We start from the raw sequence: 24,040 nt of genomic DNA on the forward strand, positions 1-24,040 counted from the left end.
AGAAATGATTATGAAGGAAGAATTCAATACCCAGAGAACAAGTTTAAAAATATAAATGACAACCTCATCTCCCTTGTTACTTTTAGCCATAGAGTGGTCAAGAGCTTAGCTGATAATTTCAATACCCTGGTTAGAAAATTGGAAAAATCTCAGCAGAAAGGGGTTGTGGTGGAGGTTGAAGCATTGGACAAGATGAAGGGGTAGGAGGAGGATAAAGGCCCTTGCAAGTGTACTAGAGAAAATTTGAAAAGAACTACAAAATGATCCTCCCAAGACATCCAGGACCTGAAGAAAATTGCCCTGAGTATGACTCAACTACAAGTCGAGGCAGAAAAGGCTCTCAAGGACTTAAAATAAGCTTTTCTGTTTTTTTGTTGTTCTCTATTTTTTGGCTCGGTTTTTTGTTGATGGTGTGTTGTTGATTTACTAGTTTTTATCTCTATGGCAGCTTAATGTAAAAAGGGTTTCAGGTACCTTCAAAACTTGTTGAACCTTAATCAAAAACATTTAGCACCAACAAGGAACAAATTTTCAATGCCCCACTTTCCCTTTTAATTTAATAAAAAAATTGAAATATTAATAAGTTTTTTTACCCCAGAAAAGAATTGACTTTGTCATGAAAAGCAATTTGTAACTCCTCAAGAATGTCTTATCATAGAATTTGTCATAAATAAACTACTAAATGTCTTAGAGGTTACCACAACCTTTTATAGAAATCCACAACTCTATACTATTTTTTTTTAATTTTGTTACTAAACCATGACTCCTACATTAAAATGTTTTTGTACCCCTATCAAAGCAATAAAAATAAGATCTATATAGCCTAATTAATCATAAATGGACATTACAATGAGTATGGTATTGACCACGATTAGATAAATGACACAAGGTGGACAAATGGTTGTGGTTGTATGGAGGGTGAATATCAAGGTATGTGTGGAGTCATAAATTCCATGATAAGTAGGGAATTCATTAGCATATGTGTATATGTGAGTTGTGCATAGTTTTTCTTTGTCCCAAATTGAGTATGTGGTTTGGGTTTGATTTGGAAATGCATGTCCTATATGTGCAAATTTATTCATGCTTTGTGTATACTTCTACTCTACAACTCACTTGGTTGATCTTAGTTTGTTTAGCTCTTTTTTCATTTATGGGGACTTGCAATATTTAAAAATATCTTGGAATCATTGTCATTATGTAATAATGGGATGTTCACCTACATCAACTCTTGAAAAATTTGTATTGTAAGATTGAAGACAACATACTAGCACTCTAATTTGGTGTATACAAATTTGTCACTCCTTTTAAATGTACAAAATTTAGGGGAGAGGACCCAATAGTTGAGCACTCTAACTTTGCGCTTCTCAAAATCCTACATGAAAATTACAAATCACTCTCAATTTTTTACAGCAACTTACTTGACAAGTCCCTACTTATAGCTAAGGTTTTAGGGCCACATCATCAAATAGGATGCCACATCAACCTACTTTTTGCCAAGGTGTCCAAAAAGGCCCCCCAAATAAGTAAGAGCCATACTTGTGCACTAAGTCATGTTTTGTTAGTGCATGTTGATGTGACATCACATAATAGGTTCCTTTTTCAATCTAAGGAATACATTTCATTCAATCATGAGTAGTTATCATCAACACTAACAATTTTAATGTCACAACTATTGGTGCAATATTGGGCATTAAACCAACTAGTGCTATAACAACTATTGGAATGCACTCAACTACTGGATCATTTCCCCCTAAGTGGTCAGTATTAATTATTTGTCAAATGCTTCTAACATGAGAGAGCATCATTGAACATGTGAGGGTGTGAAATAAGTACAAATAAAATAGCTTTAAATACAAGAACATGACACTGAATCACATAAATGTGTGTTTAATTAGCTCACAATGAGAATTAGGGTCTCAAACAAATTTGAATGTGAAGTTTAGAAAGGTAAGGACTGAATCTACGACCAAGGAGTCCACAATCACAAAAAGAAAAACCATTAGGTGGATAAGCTATCATGGTTGTGTAGAGGGTGAATGCAAGATTATGTGAAAAGTTGTAAATGTCATAAGATAGATAATTATTAGGTAAATGGTCTGATTGTATAGAAGGTGAATGTTAGAGGGTGAATGTTAGATTATGTGAAGAATTGTAAGTCTCATAAATAAGAGAAGGACGTGTCAGACATTTGTATAGAAAGAAATATCAAAAAAATGAATCCAATTTCACTCAAATTATGACATCTATCTCACAAAATAACCACAAAACTAAACCAGATAAAAACTAACTGAGAAGCCTCGTCTATGAATTGCTTTCAGCGATTGATTGCATGGAAGCAAGACTTTGAATTGCAGTTGCGCATCTTGACGTCTAATTTGGCCGTAATGCCCCCAATGACCCACAAGAGGGTTACACATACCTGCCTCTATTTTTTTTATGTGGACTCTATATAGGCATATGTGCGCGCGCACCTTATAGACCGGGCGTTGTGAGATTGAGAGATGAAATCTAAAGGCAATCTATTCTGAGCATTTTGAAGCAAGATGGAGACTGGCAGAAATAGAGACAGCGATGGCCCTACCTAGTATTGAGAAGTACAGATGGGTAATAACTCCCTTTGTGGGGGGGCTTTGTCTTGGGTGAGATAAGTAATCTCAGTTTGTTCTCAATTGAATTCAATTGAATTTCGTGTACTAATTGCTTTCGGTGATAGTTGAATGGAAGCAAGAATTTGAATTGCAGTTGCCCATCTTGATATTGATTGACTTGACTGCAAAATTGGCCATAATGCCCAGTCATTGAAATTTTCACCCGCCAGAGGACTGTAGAGATTACCTCAATCATTGAAACTCCCAGCTATTTGCCTTTGTTTTCTATGTGAGCATAGAGTCTATATATACAAGAATCCAGAGGGCGTTTTGAGACTATGAGCTGAAAGCCAAAGGCATTCAGCGCTGAGCATTTTGAAGCAAAAGCATGGAGGAAGGGAGAAGCAGCCCTGGCGTTAAGAAGGAATACAAAGGGCGAACGACTCCTTTTGTAGTGGGGGTGTGCATCGTAGCGGCAACAGGGGGGCTTGTCTTCGGCTATGACAATGGAATCTCAGGTTTTTCAGTTTTTTCCTGAATTGAATTGAATAAAAGTAAGATCTTTGATGGATAACAAATTTATATTTGAACTTTGTAGGAGGAGTGACGTCCATGGATCCCTTCCTCATAAAATTCTTCCCTGCTACTTACAAAAAGATGCACCAAAAAGAGGCCCACACTAACGCTTACTGCAAATTCGACAGCCAGATTTTGACCACCTTCACGTCATCGCTGTATATAGCAGGATTATTTGCTTGCATGGTGGCCTCCTCTGTTACGAGGACCTATGGACGAAAGCCCTCCATATTGGTGGGCGGTCTGAGCGTTTTGGTAGGCGCTGTTCTCAATGGTGCTGCTCTTAATGTGGGTATGTTGATATTGGGGCGAATCATGCTGGGCATTGGCATTGGTTTTGCCGATCAAGTATGTCTTTTCCCCCAATTACAATCACAAGATTTTATCTTTTAGTTATTATGCAGTTGCAATCTAGTATCTTGAATTCAGCACAGTGATAAAATTTATGATTGAGATTGTAGGCAGTTCCTCTGTATCTGTCAGAGATGGCACCGAAGCAAATGAGAGGGGCACTGAATTCAGGGTTCCAAATGTTCGTTGCCATTGGTGTCCTGTCTGCCAATATTACAAACTATGGAACTGCTAAAATCCACAATTGGGGATGGCGTCTCTCTCTTGGTCTAGCGGTCATCCCCGCTATAATACTGAGCTTGGGAAGTTTATGGCTTCCAGAGACACCCAACAGTTTGATGGAAAGAGAAGGCCCTGAAAAGGCCAGATCTATGTTGCAGAGGATTCGCGGCACTGTTGATGTTGAGGAGGAGCTGAGTGACATGATGGAAGCAAAGAAAATATCAGAAACGGTGAAGCATCCCTTGCGGAATATGATGCAGAGAAAATACAGGCCACAGCTTGCGATGGCAGTGGTGATTCCCCTGTTCCAACAACTGACAGGCATCAATGCCATTGCTTTCTATCTTCCGGTGTTGTTTCGCACAATTGGGTTCGAGACCAATGCGTCTCTCATGTCTGCTGTTATCACAGGAGTGATTGGCACGACGGCTACGGTGCTCGGCATGTTTGCTGTCGACAGATATGGACGTCGATTCCTGTTTCTGCAAGGGGGAGTACAGATGCTTGTTGCCCAGGTACTTCACTCTACCCAACTTGTAAATGGTTTACCTGGATTTTAGATCTCATCTTCATATTAAAAAATAAATAGGTAAATAGGACTAACTGGTTCATGTTTCAATTATGTTCACTCCTTGTTCTCCAATCTTTAATTAGTAATTTTAAAGAAATAAAAAATGATAATTTATTAATAAATTTCACATATATCAATAATCACAAATTTTATTTTCAATAGTTCAATTATTTTTATTTTTAATGGAATTGCACAACTTTATTAGTATTCATAGAGCACGACTATAGAGGGCACATGTGCATGTAAGTATTGGCTATTTTTGAGGTGGTTGTAGTGCATGATTATTGGGGCATCTTTAAGTAGGTATTAGGCAACACTTCGAAATGAGCACTTTTGATCTTTGTACACATAACAGATCCCAAAATGCACGTCATTATTATCCAAAAGCCAAAACAATAGCTATAAGCAGTTAAGCCCCATATGGAAAAAAAAAAAAAAAATCATCGAGATGTATCGTTTAGGATCCGTGGGGGTGCGAAGTTAGCTATAACGATTGCTAGTATGCTTCCCCTAATAGTCTTCTTTATTCACAAAAAAAATATATTTCATTATTAAATCATTTTACTCTTAATCTTTATCATTTTTCTTTTTTTAATCAAATAAAGTTTTTATTGTATTTTATAGTGAGATTTATGATTAGTAAAAAATAGTATTACTATGTATGTGTCTATCTATATGTATGAGCCTATACTTGTATAGTAGAAAAACCAATTACAACTACACATGCACGAGCCTATACTTGTATTGTAGAAAAACCAATTACAATTATGTACAATATATTTTCATGATGATATAGGCAGTAATTTACAACGTATAAGAATATCATAGATAATTACAGACATTGAACAAAATAGATTAAAACCCAAAACAAAATTCTAATATACATCTTAAGGGTCGAGCTATAGAGATCCCAAAAAATCAAACTGAAGTTCTTATTTCTAGAATCGACCCTAGACACCTAAGGCACCTTCTTCAATTTCCATTGTGGTTGCACATTAACATAGGCAAGATGAATGGACTTTGTGGTTGAAGAGGAGAATGAAGGCTCCACAAATATGAATGCATTTGTCATAGAATACATTGCCCAGTTCTATTTTGTGAGCTCTTAGATCCTTTAGCAACACCCTTTCACCTTGTTCGAATAGGGCTCTTTTGAAGGTGATATAAAATGCAAGGAAGCCCGTTTTCTTCTTTAGATTAGAGTGCTTGAAGAGTCCACCTACATCAACTTTGTCAGAGTGAAGATTGTAACCCTAGACTGCATTATGAAAAGTCGTACCTAGAATGAGGGAGTCTTTGACACATTCAACCGTCAATTGATAGACAGGTGCATAGGGTTGAATCAAGTTCGAAAGCAAGAGGTTATTTGCAAAAGAAAGAGAAGTTGGGGAAGAAAACTAGATAATGTCGTCCCCAACGACCAACCGGATGGTACTTTCGACCCTGCTACAGTTGAAAACAAAAAGCAAGCCCAAGAGTTTTGAATCAATGCTCCAAGATTCAAGGTATTCATTTTTTTATGTGGAGCACTACGATTCTGGTGTTAAGAGCCTTGGTCTCCATGATAACAGACGGGTCGATGGAAAAGAGTTCAATGTAGGTTGGTAGGAAAAAATTGGGGCATAAATGAGCTAAATAGGGAAATGGAGAAGATGGCACTTGCAACCAGGGTGGCAAGAATACCAAAATCATGAAAGCGCAAGATGGGAAAATCACAGGCTACGATGTTATTACGATTGCCAAGTGTGGAATGAAGCCAGGAGAGGTACAAAAATCTTGTCCTCAGGAGAGGGGAATGTCCCATCAAATCTATCGCCAGATATGAGAACACGTGAGCGGGATATTGTGTTTGATTTTCCTCAGCAATTCTCTTTAACCCCACCAAATTCACATGAAATTGTCATCAAAACATCTGCAAGTTTTGCGAAGGACAGGCTGATGCTTGATCAAGTAAATGATCCTGCTAAGTAACATGTACGGGCACCTGGCTTAATCATCAAAATAAGTTGGATCCTTAAACGATGCCACGGGGTACATGGATTGCGCTCAATCCAGCATTGAATTGTTATGTGATTAAGAGACCAATTAGGTGAACAGTATGCAAATACATGGGTTTGAAGTCATTAGTTGGACATTGTAATGGATTTGCCAATGCCAATGGGCTCTTATCAGTGAACGAGGTGGCTTTTGAGATTCCAAGTCACCAAACTTACCTTATTAAATTATTAGTGATCACGTTTAAACTCCCGCAAACTTTAGTACACGAGTGATATCTGTATAGCCTGAAATTCCACATGCAAAGGAAAACCACCAATTCCTCCAATCTATGCTAAAATCAACCTATCCTAGATGAAGAACATGAAGATGAGAGTGCATAATGAAATAAAATAAATCAAAACAAAGTACCATAAAACATTTATACTCCTCTAATCTATCCATAGTTCTTGAGTCTCTTTCCAAATTGAAATGATAATAAATCTGCTAGCACAACAATTAGATAAAAAGAGAGCTCAAGAGTACTGGTTAAAGAAAAAAAGGAAGCAAAGATTCAAATTTATAGATTAAGAGACAAACAAATCAAAGGTTGAGTTTGAATCCATCCCAAAAGGGATTGATTGGACGGTTGAGATCGCGTAGGAGAAATTTTACTCAAGATAGAGAGAGAGTGGGAAGATGCTTAGAAGGAATCCAAAGGCAAGTGACAAGGCTGGAAGAAGGATGAGGAGAAGGGGCAGAGACTATAAGATAGTGGAGAGGTGGAGGAAAAAGGGAGAATTAAATAATAAAATGATTTTATTTCATGAGCAAGCAGGTAAAAGTAAATAAACATTTAATCTATTTACCTGATTGAAAAGGGAAAAGGGGGAATAGAAGGATAATATGAAGAACTTATTCAATTATAGAAGAATAAAATTAGATAATTAAATAATTAAAATTATCTAATTATAAAAGGGATAGAGGAATATGGTAAGATTTAGCTAATTAATTAAAGGAAAATGATCAATTAATCAAATGATAAAATTATTTAATTAACATTAGAAGAAAGAGGAAATGTTAGTAAGGTAATCAAATCAATGAAGAGAATTGGTGACTAGAAGAAGGGTTAGTTTTTGGTGTCTACATTTTGCCCCTCTTTGAGACGATTTGATTTTAAGTGTTGTCTCAAAAAAGAAGAAAAGATTCCAAGGAATGCCCCAATATCCTCCAAAGGACCAAGATGAGGAGGTATGATGCCCCCTCAAGAGATTGGCTGAAAAATAAAATTAGAGGTTAATCTCTCAAAAGAAAGGAATGTTATATGAAAAATAGAAGAATTCTTAGCTTGATGGAAAGCATGGGTTTGATTAGGAAAATGAGATTAATTAGATAGAAGAGATGGTTGGAGTGATTTGTTGATTGATTTGATTGATTTGATTAATTGATTGATTGGATTGATTGGGTTGATTGGATTGATTGATAAAGATCAATTTTGGTTTTAGAAAAGACACATCACGTATAAGACAAAATATAGATGATCGTTTGGTTTTAGGAAATACACATCCTATATAAGACAAATGATAGATGATCATCTAGTTTCAGGAAAGACACATCATGTATAAGACAAATGATAGATGAAAATTTCTGGTTTGAGGAAGGACACATCATGTATAAGACAAGTGATAGATGATCATTTGATTTCAGGAAAGACACATCATGTATAAGACAAATGATAGATGAAGTATGGTTTTAAGAAGGACACATCCTGTATAAGATAAATGATAGATGAAAATGTTTGGTTTCAAGAAAGACACATCTTGTATAAGACAAAGGATAGATAGAAACATCTAGTTTTAGGAAAGACATATCATGTACAAGACACAAGATATATGATAGGAAATATGAGCAGGTTGAAGAAAAGTTAGTAAGAATAGAAGAAAGTTAGGTTGGTTGGGGAAAATGGATAAATTATATAGGATCTGGAAGAATGGATTAGAAGAAAAGAGAGAATGGATTGATAGATGCAAAAGAGATGGGCACATAGGGAACATGAGGATTGTGAGCTTTCTCTATAAAAGTGCTTATTTTTCTCATTGGGCGTTTCTTGGATTTTTAAAAATAGATCATATATATACACCAAGGTACATGGAAAGACCAAGGTGAAGATGATATCAATTTAAATAGACAGACACATTACATGCAAGGAATGATTACATTTATCCTGAGGTGTTAGTGTTTATGGTCAAGGTATGTGTGACAGACATAAAACATGATCCACATGCAAAAAAGTGTTAGGTGACTTTTGATCTACAAAGGATATAAGACCATGCTAAATGAAATGTGCCAATACAAACACCAAGAGAACTTGCCTCAAAACTTCAACAAAAACATCCCTCAAACACAACATATGAAAACCCATGCCAAGTTCCATCCTCGCTTTCTAATCACAAGGATATCCTTGAGTAGCATAAGAACTTAACATGAAAAAGATCATACAAAGAAAATACCCACTAACCAAACAAGTCAATAGCCATTTAGATCGTCTTGCCAAAAGATGCACACTTTAGATATTTGCTTCAAATAACATAGAGCTAGATACATTGATATTTGGATAAGATGTTGATTGTTTGATTGATATGATATTTGTTCTAGGATCTATATGTCTATAAAGTCTAATAGTGTGATTAAGATCTAGATAAAGTTGACGAGGCAATTGATTGGTTTAATCTATAAGATAATCTAACAGTGTGTCTTGAATAAAGATGTTTTAATGTGATGCTTGTTTTAGCTTGAATGTCACTATTGTATCAAAGAGACAATTTATAGCAAAGTGTGATAATGATGACACAGATGATGCAATTGTAGATTTACTATGATATGTAGATAAGTATTATGATGATGTTTGATTGCATGGTGAAATGATAACATGGATTGAAATATTTTTGTGTATTTTTTTAATTTTTAGAATTTTTTGGATTTTTTTAGAATATTTTTTTATTTTTTAGGATTTTTAAGATATCAAGATTTATTCTCAAGAAAGATGTATTTGTTTTCCCCCAGTGTCTAGTAAGGCATGGAATATTATGAATGGATGAAGGAACTGGTGGATGGAAATGGATAGCAAAAAGGCTGAAGGTAGCTTATTATGGAATCATAGTTGATTTGATTTTCAAGGACTAGTTGGTAATGAGATAACGCGTTTCAAAAGCATATGCCCCTATGTTTTGATCACGATCAAGAGAATGATTTAGATAGGATGGAGAAATGATGTGAGTAGGATAATCAAGATCAAGGTGGTAATGGATGATGGAAGGAAGAAATGAACAAGATAAGGGATATGGATTGAAGGGTGTGGATAAGGTGAAGGAGATAGGATACATGATGTTTTTGAGGATATTAGACATGCCAAGATCAAAGGTGAAAAAGGGAAGATGGATGTAGTTAGGATGATGGATAGGGGATGAGGGATAATGACAGATACTATAGGTAGGAAAACATGGATGGAGCTTTCCCCCAAGTGTAGAATGTAAGAGGATTATGGATTACTCGTGATGTTTTTTTGCTAGGTTGTCATCATAGTACTTGCCCAAGGTGCCATCGAAATGGTTTTCACTAGAGGACAAATTATTTCTCTTTACTTTTCTTTTCTTATTCTTTTGTGATTATTTTGGGAATACTTTGGATGGAGAGGAATATAGATATGGATATGAATAAGTGGATTTGGAAGATAATGGATGGAGGATAGGAGATGGAAGAAGGACTCAAGCATCAAGTCCCTTGCATATCATTCCTGGAATATGTGCTAAAATATGCCATGGATATTGAAGGTATGCTCAAAGACATTAGTAGGGAGATGAGATGGATGAGGAGATGTAAAGGGGGACAAATTTATGAAAAGAATTAGATGAGACCTGTATGGAAGGTTGGAGAATAGGTGTTCAATAATTGATTGGGTGTTGGAAGAATTGTGTATGAGTGGATGGAAATTTCAGCAAGATCAACATTGGCACACACTTTGAGGTGTGGTGGAGTGATGGAGAAAAAGTGGATTTTGGATTTTTAAGTGTTGTTTGGAACATAAGGACTCGAGATGGATGGAGGAGGAGATGGAGGATTTAAGATAGTGGATTTGTGAATGAAAGAAACTTTTGGAATAGCAATTTTGGATGCCAACTTTGTTTTTTCTTTGGGATGCAATGCTTCTATGAGAAATTTGAGAATCCACATGGTTTTTTAATTTTCTTTTTTCTTGATGGGCCTTTGTGGCCCTTTGAATTTTTCTTTTTGCTTTATGGGCCTTTGTGGCCTTTTGGATTTTTTTCTTTTCTTTTGGATCATATCTTTAATTATTTTTGCATGTTGTTTAGATGGGACATGTTGATCCTTGAATGTATGTGGATTTTTATACTCACATATTTTGTGCTTGGCATCCAAATTTCTTTCGAGAGGAATGGGGTTCATGTATGGATAGGAGTGATGTGGAGGTATTTTGGATGGATTGATGGGAGTAGAGGGTTGGAAGGCTCTCAAAGATGTGTGACTTTGTTGATCTTGATATATGATAGGGTAAGTGGATTGAAAGATATCTAGGTGATATGTATAGTGGATGGAGAGATATAAGGACCCAAGATGGATGGAAGGGATGAAGGATTTAATTTTTAGGATGGGTAATGTGTATTTTTTGGCTTAAATGGAGGGATGTGGGATTTAGTAGGGATACCAATGTCTTGAGAGTGATCTATGTTGTCAAGGCCATAATAATTGGGATTTCCTTTGATCTGAAGGGTTTCTAATATACCTCCTTCACAGATGCCTAACCCTTTTCCATGATAATGCATGCTTTGAAATATCTTTTTACCAATGGGATACTGATTACTTTTCAAACAAGATGTGAATCCATTTTGAGGGGGATATAGTATGGAAGGAATGAAAATCTCATAGAGGAAACTGGATTGAATAAAAGTGGAGTCCACCAATTTGATAAGTAGGGTGTTCATGAATAGCTTGGGTAGAGGTGATGGGATCTTGAGGAGGATTATGATCATGAGGGGAATTAGGAAGGATGTTGGGATCTTGAGATAGATATGGAGGATTAGGACATGGAGATGAAGGGATACTTTGATCTTGAGATAAAAGAGGGTCATTAGATGGAGTGGAAAGGGTACTTTGCTCTTGATTCTAAATGGGGTCATTAGATTGGATAGAAGGGATACCATGATCTTGCTTAGGAAGTTGATTATGAATGAAATTTGGAGGGATACTTTTCTCTTGAGATGGAAGGGGTTCATCTTGGATGGAATGAAAAGGGATGGTGGAATCATCACGAGGTTCTAGAAAGATGGAATCTTGGTCAACAATTGGATAGAATGGGAAAGCTTTGGGATCTTAACCTTGATTCATTTTAGAACTTATTTCTCTAGGGCATAGATCTAATTCCAATAGTGGGGTATGCTTTTGGAAATATATGAGGGATTTTTGAATGGATTCAACATTTTGACATGACATGAATGGAATTTGAATAAGACTATCTAGAGTGGGTTTGACTTGAGTGTATGATGGTATTGGATCTAGAATTTTTGAATCATAGAGGGGATTGGTATGAAGAAAGGGATTTTGGAATGAGCCATTTCTAGACATAGGTATATGATTTTGATCATGCTTGGAAATGGTGTCTTTCTTATTAGTTGAATGATTTAGATGCTCTTTAATACTAATGCCACCTTGATCAATAAGGTCCTGAATGAGGTTTTTCAATTTTATATAGTCAAGAGTTTTATGTCCTTTGGTCCTATCGTATTCATAAAATTTTGTATCTTAGCACCATGTTGGTTTGATATGAGGTTCATAGTGAACAATTTCAAGCAATGCAATGATATTTGACTGGATCAATTTTATTAGGAAAGATTTGATTGGTTCTCTAAGGTTAGTGTATGATCGTGTTGATGTTTGGAGAAGGTTTTCTATGGGTTTGTTGTCCAATTTTGTTTCTCTTGCTTTGAGACCTAATGATGAGAGGCATAAAAGAGAGTCAAAGGTCCCAATTATGAGATGCAAGCTATATGAAATCTAAAGACTATGTTTTTGGATTTTTGAAATGTTATAATTTATTTTTGGGGGGAGATTTGTCAAATCTTTTTGGGATATTTTAGGTTAAGAACATGCAAAAGGAAAGGCAACCTAGGATCATCAAATGAATGTCTAGACCTTGGATAATGAAGCTTGATGATTATTTTAGGTTAAGAACATGCAAAAGAAAAGGCAACCTAGGATCATCAAATGAATGTCTAGACCTTGGACAATGAAGCTTGATGATGATTTCTTAGTCAAACTTACACTAGATTGATGAGTGCAAGCCCAACAAATAGGATGATACAGGTACAATGACCCAAGATGAAGGCCAAATTGATGATGAAAATAACTCAAGGTTTTTGACAATGAATGATTAACCCAAGGTTTTGATTTTAAAAAATGGTCTAGATACAAGGGAATTATGACTGATTATAAAGATGCAAGGTAAATATAAGGAAATGAAAGGCGCAATCCTACTTGTCTCAAATAAGTCCCAACAAAGTCTTGGAGTGTTTGAAATGAGTTGTTTCTTAAGCAAGCGAATACTTGACAAGAATAAAAGACAGATAGGTTGTTTGACTTGGACCAATATAACTCTAGGATCTAGAGTTCACAAGAGGGGCCAAATGAATCCATAGATTCAACTGACTCTAGTAGTATACCACATCAAATTTAATAGACACTCATAAGAAAGCACTTTTCTTAATCAAGGGGACAAATGATACTAATTGATAGAGCTATTGCTACAATAAAATGCCTATCCATAGCATGCAAATAAAAGTTTGGTGGCATGGGCCCGATAACATATGCTCAGCAAATACTTGCACACATTTCCTCTTACCCCAAAGATCTTGAGATCTTACGAATCGGGTAATTTTTGTTTTACTATGGGAGGTACATGGAGAGTATCTATGGGGTATGATATGTATTTCATGAAATATCAAGCATAAGGTTGGCCTCTAATAACAAGGGTTCTTAGTCAATATTTGGGGAAACTGGCGCATACCCATTCAACAATTGAGACATTTAAGTCACTATGTCAATTTGGCAAGGCCCTTACATTCCCATTCCAGTTGACGCCCATCAACATATGATCACAAGATGGGCTACATCTTTCGCTCTTACCCTTTTATATAGTGGCCTGAACAAAATACCACTCGAGATCAAGCCAAGGGGTGATGAAATCCCCAAGGAAGCCTACCTAAAAAGAAGAGCAAGCCATCATTATGCATTTCTCATGCACCCCATATCCACGAAGGCAAGGGGAGAGGATATGTGCATAACTATGGATCCACCCTAAATAGAAGCACAAGTGTGCAAGCCACAAAAAAATGAGTTCAATTTAGTGCACCAAATTGAAATGTTTTCTAATCTATGAAGGAAGCAAAATTGTAAGGACAATATAAATCCTTCAAGACCATACATTAGAAGTTTCAAAAAGAACCCCCCTTTCCATGCTTTAGTTTAGCAATAAGACTGTTAATAGTTTGAGAGGGGGTATTTGTCAAGAGAAATAAGAGCTACAAAAACTTGTTAGGAGCCAAGAAAACATAGATCAAATGCTTGCATACCCTTTGATGCAACAATCATAGATGTGATAGTAAAATAGCAATAAATTTCTCAATTCTAAACGAAATTCCAAACCTTAAAATAATTTGGAAAGCTAGAAGTGAGATTTAAAAAATCCATGAAACCATTTCCCAAAACTCCTCATGTAAAATTTTCTATAAATGGAAGAACAACACAGGTTTGAAAGAAAATTTACAATTTGATGGAGCAATTACATTTGCAATAGTAAAATGATGATAAATCTATCAATTCTCAACAAACTTTAAAACTGTAAAATGATTTTGAAAGCTAAAAGCGAGACCTAAAAGCCCCATGAAACCATTTTATGAAATTCTACATGTAAATTTTTTATGAATAAAAGAACAACACGGGTTTGAAAGAAAACCACAAGAAAATGTGTAAGATTTGCTACCATAAACATTAGATTCATGTCGAGTTCACCAAAAAAATGTATAGACTAAAATTCCACATGCATAAATCATCAAAGGAAAACCACCAATTCCTCCAATCTATGCTAAAATCAAACTACCCTATGAACAACATGAAGATGAGAGTGCATGATGAAGATAAAACAAATCAAAACAAACCACCATTAAATAAATACTCTATTAATCTTTCCATAGTTCTTGAGTCTCTTTCCAAATTGCAATGATAATAGTCCACATAAATTTACAAGCACAAACAATTAGATAAAAATAAATCTCAAGAGTAGTGATTAAAGAGAGAATGGAAGAAAGATTCAAATTTATAGATTGGGAGATCAACATATCAATGGTTGAGTTTGAATTCATCCCACATGAGATGGACGATTGAGATTGTGTAAGAGAAATTTTACCCAAGATAAGGATAGAGTGGGAAGATGCTTGGAAGGAATCCAAAGGCAAGTGGCAAGGCCGGAAAATGAAGAAGGACAAGTGTAGAGATTGTAAGAGGGTGGAGAGGTGGAGGAAAAAGGGAGAATTAAATAATAAAATTATTTAATTTCATCAACAAGTGGGTAAAAGTAAATGAACATTTAATCTATATACCCGATTGAAAAGGGAAATGGGGAATAGAAGGATAACCTAGAGAACTTATTCAACTATAGAAGACTAAAATTAGATAATGAAACAATTAAAAGTATTTAATTATAAAAGGGATAGAGAAATATGGTAAAATATAATTAATTAATTGCAAATTAATTAATAAATTAAAGATAAATAATTTAGAAGAAAGGGGAATTGTGAGTAAGGCAATTAAGTTATTGAAGAGAATTCGTGACTAGAAGAAGGTTTAATTTTTGGTGTCTACAATATCTATGGTTAGGTCAATGAGTCTAGAGTAGAGAGTAGATGCCACATAGGTCACCATCTCATCAACCCAATAGCCCCAATAAGACAACATTGGCGAGTATCTTGAGAGCCCATAAAAGGTGGTACTCTTGTCAATTGATAGCTCCATTAGGCGGTTTTGAGAATATTAGAAAATCTAATTTTTTTTTTTTTTAAGGACGACACCATTGTTTATAGCAAAATTGGCTAGAGAATCTACACAAACATTGGCCTCTCTGAAGTAGTGCATAATTACAAAATAATCAAAATTTTGTAATTGCATTAGAATCTTATCCAGTAGGTAGTGTAACTTACAATTTGGAGTGGATTTGTTAGTAACGATGTTGAAAGAAAGAATCAAATCTCCTTCTATTTGGATGTGTTTGAGGCCAAGGCCCAAGGCCAAATCCAGACCAAGACTGAGATCCTTGAATTTTGCTTTGTTATTTGATCCTTATGAAACGATGTTGCATGCAACTTTAACTATATTTCCTTTTGAGTTGTGAATAACTACTCCAATTCAAAATATGCTTGATTTTCCTTAAGAGGCTCTATCCAAATTAATTTTCCATACACCATGTGGAGGTGGCACCCATATAGCATCCTATCTTAGAGATTTTTTAGGAGAAGAGCGGACAAACCCTTGGAGTGGGATGGGCTTGAGGAGAGGCCAATAATTAATGATCTGATCATCCCATGAAGTGAAATTGGCAAAATTATTTATATGCCTAGAGAGATAACTCCTAACAACCTCTAAAATGCCTTTCTCTATCAAGAAGATAACTTGTGAAAGTGGTAGTTTTTCCCTTCGAAAGATCCTATTGTTTCTTTCTAGCCATATATTCCATATTAAGATAGATGGTGTCACTTCCCAAATGCAAAAAAATATAAAATATTTGTGACGTGAATACCATCCTTGAAATTGGCCAATCAAAGTTTGAAGAAAAGGGAAGAACCAATTTAGTTTTTATTGAAGTCGACACCAACATTCTTGGGCAAATGGTCATTAGAGGAGAAGGTGGTTTGTATCTTCTATGAAATGCTTGCAAAAGACACAAGGGAAGACAAAAGCGATCCCTAGTCTATCCAATGTCATGCTACTTAATATTCTATATTTAATGACTAGCTACACAAAGGACCCAGTTGTCAGGAGAAAAGATACCCCCCAACACAAGTTCATTGCCCAAGAGATAGGCCTATAATTATTGACCAAAAGGTTATAACCATCTTTCACATTATATTTTCTTAATTTTATTTTTAACCAAATAATTTCATCCTCTTGATTGGAAAAAACACATCTATGTTGTTCAATTATGTCTGAAATGTCGATTTCAACTTATTGGAGAAAGGTAGAGGATCAACAGATCTCCAAGTCATGTGAGGAGGATGGATAAAGAAATCAATTTGTAAATAGTCTTTGAATATGAATGCCCCAATTTCTTTAAGGGAAACATCAAGAGATGCCCAGTATCTAACTTTTCTAAGAGGCACATGCCTATTCCACGAGTCCTCCCAGAATCTAGCCTTCTCCCCATTGTGTAATAACCATGAGATGTGAGGCAAAATTATTATTTTGCAAGAGGACAAAAAATTGAAGATTTTAGAGCCGTTAGGTGGAAAGTCAATTATGAAGATCATTTCTCTGTTTAGAGTGTCAAGACATTTCTAACTAAGGAGATTACACCATCTATTGTTTGGATTCTAATATATTTGCCAAAGATATTTGGTGCCCAGCATTTGGTTTTGCATGTCCAAATTTATAATGCCAGACCCACATCTGTGTTTTGGTAAGTGGACTTCATCCCATGCAACTATTGGAATTTTTTTCTTGCGTAAATTATTTGCCCAAATAAACAATCGAAGAGTTCTTTGGAGGTTAGATAAGGAACCTTTGGGAAGTTTTAAAATAGTTGTGAGGTATGTAGGGATGGCATTGGAGACTGATTTAATCATGGTTATTTTTCTAGCCAGAGTCGACCATTTGTGCTTCCATGAAAGAATTATTTTTGAGATGGATGCAAGTATTTTATTTCAGAATTTGTGTTTACCTTTCTCTGAGCAGAAAGGGATCCCTGGATACTTACATGAAAATGATCCAATAGTGAATCCCCCAAAAATGCCAATCTTTGTTGAACAAGGGAAGGTACATTGAGGAGAAAGATTTTACATTTTTCTTTATTGATTTCTTATTGTGAGAGGGATTTGTACTCAGATAATACATCCTTTAATACCTTAGCTTCTATAATTTTTCCTTGTCCAAACAAGAGAGTATCATCTACAAAAAGGCAATGTGTGAAGGTGTCTGGGACAAAGAGAATTGAGATCCCCTTCCATAGATTTCTAGTGTTTGCAAATTTAATAGCCCTACTTAAGCCTTCAACCATGATGATGAAAAGGAAAGACAAAAAAGGGTCACCTTGCCATAGGCTCCTATAAGAAGTGAAGAATCCACAAGGTGATCTATTTAATAATACCGAGAATTTGGGGCTTGAGGTGAATGAGTTTATACACTTCAACCATTTCTCATTGAAGCCAAATCAATGAAGGACAACCAATAAAAACTCCCAATTAACGTTTTTCATAAGCCTTTATCATGTGTAATTTTAGGACCATTGACGATAGCCTTTCCATAGTAATGGAGCGTAATAACTTGTGGGAAAAAATGCTCCATCAGGAGTCTCTTTCCTTGAGACAAAGCTTCCCCATTCTTTTGAGGTGATAAGATTTATTATACAAGCTAGTCTCCTTGTCATAGCTTTAGTGAAGATTTTGTAGATGGTGTTACATAATGCAATTGATCTAAAATATTCAATGCAGTAAAGCATCTTTTTTGGGTATGATTTCTATAAAGGTGTTGTTTAATTCCTTTAACATAGCACTATTCATGTAGCCTTGTTATAAGTCCATGAGGACATATTGACCCACAATGTCCCAATATTTCTAAAGAATTATGTAGTATAGCCATTTGGGACCAAGGCCTTGTTTGGGACATGGAGCAAACCTCCTCCATCAATTCAAACATAGAGAATTTAGACATGAGCATTTTATTTTTAGGTTTTGAAACCGGGAGAGGGATGTGATCAAGGGAGACAGTCGAAAGGTTGTTTGACATGGCCGAGAGAAATTTCTTCTAATATGATATAGTTTTATTCTTTATGTCCTTTCTATTGGTTAACATCTAACCAAGGTTGTTTTGAACAACCTCGATCCTATTATGTTGTCTTCTTAACTTTGCGAAGGCATGAAAGAATTTTGTATTTTTATCTCCTTGTAGCCACACTTCTCAAGATTTTTGCTTCTAATACATTTATTCTTTCAAAAGAACTTCTTCTAAATCCATCTTGATTTGCTTTTCTACATCAATTGAGCCTAGCCCATACCAATATTGGTGACCACATTATATATATGATAATTCTTTCTCAATTCGTACTTTCTTAGCAAATATGTTCTTGAAATAAGTCTAGTTCTAGATCCTTATTTTATCTTTTAGAAAAGATAATTGCTTAGCAAGTTGAAACATGCGGGAAACTTTAATGTACAGACAGTTTTCCCACAAAAATATGATTGTAAATGAAAGAGGGGTCCTTGAACCACATTGATCCCAATTTGAAGGAGGGCTTACTTGACACTTTGTTAATAAAAATATTCAACAAGATAGGAAAATGGTCTGATCCTGCACTAGTTAGGATTGCAGAGGAGAAATCCAAAAGGGGGAATAACCAGTTTTCAAATAGAATGAAATGATCAAGTCTTTCAGTGATTTGATGGAAGTCTTTTCTTTTATTAGACCAGGTAAATGAACCATTTTTGGGCACACAATCTAGTAGTGAGCTGTGAGAGATGAAATCATTGAAGTCCTCCATTACTTTCTTGGTCGGGATTATGGTTCCAACCTTTTCTTATTCATTTGTGACAACATTGAAATCTCCCCCATATATTTTTAATTCATTAACAAGTGGCTTGGAGGCTAAAGAGATATGATCCAAAAAAAAAAAATTATGGGTTATGTTTGTTGGCTCGTATATGTTGAACAACCAAAACACTATCTTTAGAAGTATGCAAGTGACCAAACAAACCATTTGGTAATCTATAGAAGAGACCAATTCCAGTAAAACTTGGTTGTTAAGCCAAATTCTTGCCAACCCACCTAAGGCCCCTCTGGCTGAAACAGAAAAGAAGTGGCACTCTTTCCAAGATTTAAAATAAGTCTTTGCAATTGAATAAGAGAATTTAGTTTCTTGTATAAGAGAAATATCATTTTTTTTTACTCTAGTTGATGCTTTATTAAGCATTATTTGTTAGATGTATTTAAGCCCCTAAAATTCCAGGATATAACCCTCATTGCTCCTGAGGAGAGTTACCGGCTTTGTATTTTTGCATTTTGTTTTGAGAAGGAAAGTTCTCAAAAGAGAATTCAAACTATAAATTTATCTTAGTGATAGAAGCTCTTTTCATAGGAAAACTAAACTTTGAGGATTGTAGTTTAGAGGCCTATTTAGGGGTAAAATTCTAATGTAAAGTGGATTGGAGGCTAGATGTATTCTCCACCCGAGTTTTATGGTTCTTTGGATTTCTTCTCCTAGAAGATTTAGCATGGGAGGGTGATGCAAGATAGGGGATCAATAACTTGTTTCAACCCAACTAAATAATTACCAACTTCCTAGAGGCATGAATGAACCTACTTCTCTCACAATTAGGCCTATAGCCTAGTAGCCCTCTTGAAGGGGTCAATTGGACATAATTATTAGCCCTGACTTCATATCCACAATATGAGACCACTTTTGGATACCCTTTTAGAATTTTAACAACTTATCAAGAAATGAGGTGGGGTTGTTTTGGAACAAATGACTCAATAATTGACTGGTAATCTGAAACAAGCTTTAAAAAATGCAGCAAATGGGGTTTTTCGAGCATAATTTTCAGTATAGACTCATATCAGAAACATAAAACCATTTTTAGATACCTATTTGAGCTTTATACAACATATGTCAAAATTGGATAGGGTTTCTTTGGAACACAAGGCTCAATAATTGGCTGCAAATTCTGTTGCAAGGCTTAATTAGGCCACTTTTGCAAAGCAACTATGAGGAACTCAAGCTCCAAATGACCAAACTTCATCTCTGTGCCTTAGACATAGAACTTAGGGTCTGAAAATGTTAATCCCACCACTTGGAACACTCACCAATTCATTTTTATACAAAGTCCTCCTTCTATGTGATTCCAATGGCTTAATGTATGAGAAAATTGACCTAGGGCATCACCAAACGTGCTTCAAACTCACTCCCCTGCTCCTGCCACTTTGTGGGGACCTAGAACACCTTTCAATTTTCCATTTTCACCAAGACTCTTCAATTTCCACCGATTGAAATGGGATTTACAATATTTTATGTGTTCAAACCCTCAATAACTAGGGTTTCCAAACGGTTTTCAGAAAAGCTTCAATAACTTGCTTGAAACTTTACCAAATCACATGAGACCACTTGTAACAAAGAAAGGATTCAAATATCTACCACTTAAAATGAATTGGAAGTGGATTTATGTCCATACAGGGCCATACAAGGGCTTGAAACAACAAAGAATGTGGGAAATTGCAGGAAATAATAAGTTTTTATTGTTCCAAATCACATTCCAATGGACTCTAGCCCTTACCTCAACCATTAAATGATGTATTTAAAAATTTCCCACCATATCTAACTAACAATAACATCTTTTCAAATCCTATGGTCATTGGTCTTCCTTGCTTTTGCAATTTTGCAGTTTTTGCCATATTGACAACTTTTTTGCATTTTTTGGAACTTTTACATTATTTGCCAAATGAACTCAAATTGACTCAAGACATCAAGAATGGCCTTATTACATGAATTTGGAGACTCTAAACACAAAACTTCTTTTGTGACACTATTTACCAAAAAATGACCTTGGTGCTCGTGCACCAGAGGGTGAAAATGAAGATGAAGATGTAACTAGGGAGGTGGGAATGAGCAATTGGGATGAATCTTTATTAATTTCCCACATAACTTGATCAGCTTGATATCTTGTTAGATCCAATTTATATTTCTCAACAATACTCTGCACTAACTCAATCAATTTCTCCTCGGGTCAAATACATAGAGTCGAGTCGGACAACTCTTCTCGACTTGCTAAATTTGAGGGTGGGGTCTCAAGGAGGTGAAACAATTCCTTGGAAGAGGTTATGGAAATGTCCTCAACTACAAGTAGTCATTGAGCCCAAATTCTATATCAACTTGTGAATTCAAATCTTTTTTTTCTTATAGAACTTGATAAGATCCTATGGCCCATGTATGTTCCAATTTCTCATTATCCATTGTAATGTCTTGAGGGGCATGAGACATGTTCTCATCAAGGTGAACAAAGTATTCATTTCCCCCCAAATCATGCCTCTTGAGTACAACTTGTGGTCTAATAATATCCTATTATTGCCCATCAAGTATAATTTTTGGCCTTATAGTATTATGTTGTGTATTTGATAGGCCAACCACTAATGGGGGAGCATTTTGTACATGTGACTAGGAATGAGCAATATTTGTTCCTTTTAGTCCCTTTCTAGATAACTCTCCTTGGGTATCCATTAGTTTGTAGGGCTCACCAGGTTTCTAAAGAGAGATTTCTTTACTAGGAATAATCAAATTACCTTTGAGTGAATTTTGGAGGATAAGGAAATTAGACCTAATAGATTTAAGCTTTGAAAAAACCTCCTTGACATATATAATGTTGCCCTTGCAAAATTCTTCACTCTTCTCGATTAGTTGATGCCCAATCCCATGTATTGTTTCTAATTTAAGTGATATTGGGGTTAGGAAATTCTTTTCAACCAAAACATTGATCTTGGGAAGAAGGGAACTGTCAACAATAGACATGTTGAAATTTTGGAAAAAAAACAAAAGGCTCCAATTTTTATCAAGATGGTTGGATCAGTAAAATCTCTGGGGAGGTTGGGCAGAGAAAACCAGAAAGGAAGCAAGGTCATAATAACCATAGGCAAGTTAGAGTACAATTTTTATGTTTGGACAACTAGGTAAAGGTAGTTAAACCAATAAAAGTAGTATTCCAACACCTTATCCTACTTATATTACTATCTATATTACTTGGTCAATTATATTGCAATACTAAAAATTAATATTATAGTCTATCACATTTTATTTGAGAGAATTTAGTAGAATAGATACCCTTCAATTTTTATGCAGTGATTCAAACATATCATATATGAAAATTAATTATATTTGAATGTTTATCCTCCCTAACAAAAAATCGTTAAACACATGATCATAATGTTGAAAGATGCATGATAAATATAAGTAACTCTTAGTATTTTATACTATTTGATAGTATTTTAACTTGTCTATAATCATTCAAAATTTTGATAAAATACATTAATACTTTTAGAATGTTTCAAAAGAATCTCACAATGCATGATTAAGTTAGACGATGCTAACAACTTTGTAATATTCATTAGTTTTTTAATATAATTGTCCATAGTCAAACAAAATTTAGTAAAATGGCTCAATTAATATTCAATAAAATTGTAAAAGCATATCATATTATTTTTTCATTCCTATCTTCATTCGTGATTATATATTGATTGATTGTATCATAGAATTTTGATTTACAAAAAAAGTTAACATATAATTTTAGTTAAACATAAGAATTATGAGATACTATGTATAAGTATTTTCCAACAATTTTACAAATTTATTATTTATTTTCTTATCTAGTATTTAGAAAAATAAACTATGTTATCATGTTTTAATAATTTTAAACCTATTTTATTTTTTTATCAATTAACACATGAATTTTCTTAATATAACCAATAATATTTTTAGTTATTCCACCAATAGTTTAATTACATATAAATTTATATAAAAGAGTGTGCATTTTTAGTTTATTCTCTTCATCAAATTAAATTTATTTGTCCTCAAAATTTTCAACAAATGTTTTTCAAGTATATATAATATAGTATACATATGTTTTAAACATTGTTCATATGATTCTCATAAAATCATAAAAGTAAATTATTCAATTAGATGTATCTAACTTGAAAAATTGTCATTTAAAGTAAATTAAGTGACCTTGTCAATTTGACATTGAATGTAATTATGAGGAAATTGTCATTTATCAAATCTAACCCCCCTTTCTTATTTGATTTATGTTATTAATATTTATACATGTTAATTTTTTTTGAATGTGTAGGTAATAATTGCTACTATTTTGGGCATTAAATTTGATTCTTCAGGCGATGGAAGCATGCCAAAAGTATATGCATATTTATTATTAGTGATGGTTTGTATATATGTCGTAGGATTTGCATGGTCATGGGGTCCATTAGGATGGTTAGTACCAAGTGAGATATTTTCATTAGAGGTGAGGTCAATTGGGCAAAGTATTGCAGTTACAGTGAATCTATTGTTAATATTTATTGTTGCACAAGGATTTCTTGCCATGCTTTGCCACTTCAAGTTTGGAATTTTTCTTTTCTTTGCGGGATGGGTATTTCTCATGACCTTATTTGTATATTTCTTTCTCCCTGAAACCAAAAACATAGGCATAGAAGAGATGAATAGTGTGTGGAGAGAGCATTGGTATTGGAAGAGATTTATCAATGAGGAATCGCCTATACCAATAAAAATTGAGGGATCAAGAAAAATAGAAAATACTCAATAGAATTGAGTACATGGTTTGTATTCTTCAAATATTACTTTCAAATTGTTTAGACTATTGTAATCCTTAATAATTTTAAGACTTGTATCTATAATTTCAATTTTGAATTATACATTTTGTTAGTTTTTTCA

The 24,040-nt window shown here is 34.7% G+C and overlaps 1 protein-coding gene across 1 annotated transcript; it reads left to right on the top strand.

Moving 5' to 3' along the window:
- The first annotated feature begins 2,820 nt into the window (after positions 1–2,820).
- LOC131056494 (hexose carrier protein HEX6) lies at positions 2,821–24,040 on the top strand. Its single transcript, XM_057990830.2, has 4 exons — positions 2,821–3,106; positions 3,187–3,512; positions 3,626–4,252; positions 23,442–24,040. Exons 1-4 carry the CDS (start codon positions 2,977–2,979, stop codon positions 23,910–23,912), a joined length of 1,554 nt encoding a protein of 517 aa, XP_057846813.2. The 5' UTR covers positions 2,821–2,976; the 3' UTR covers positions 23,913–24,040.

This window comes from Cryptomeria japonica, chromosome 7 (assembly GCF_030272615.1).
Source record: "Cryptomeria japonica chromosome 7, Sugi_1.0, whole genome shotgun sequence".
NCBI lineage: Eukaryota > Viridiplantae > Streptophyta > Pinopsida > Cupressales > Cupressaceae > Cryptomeria > Cryptomeria japonica.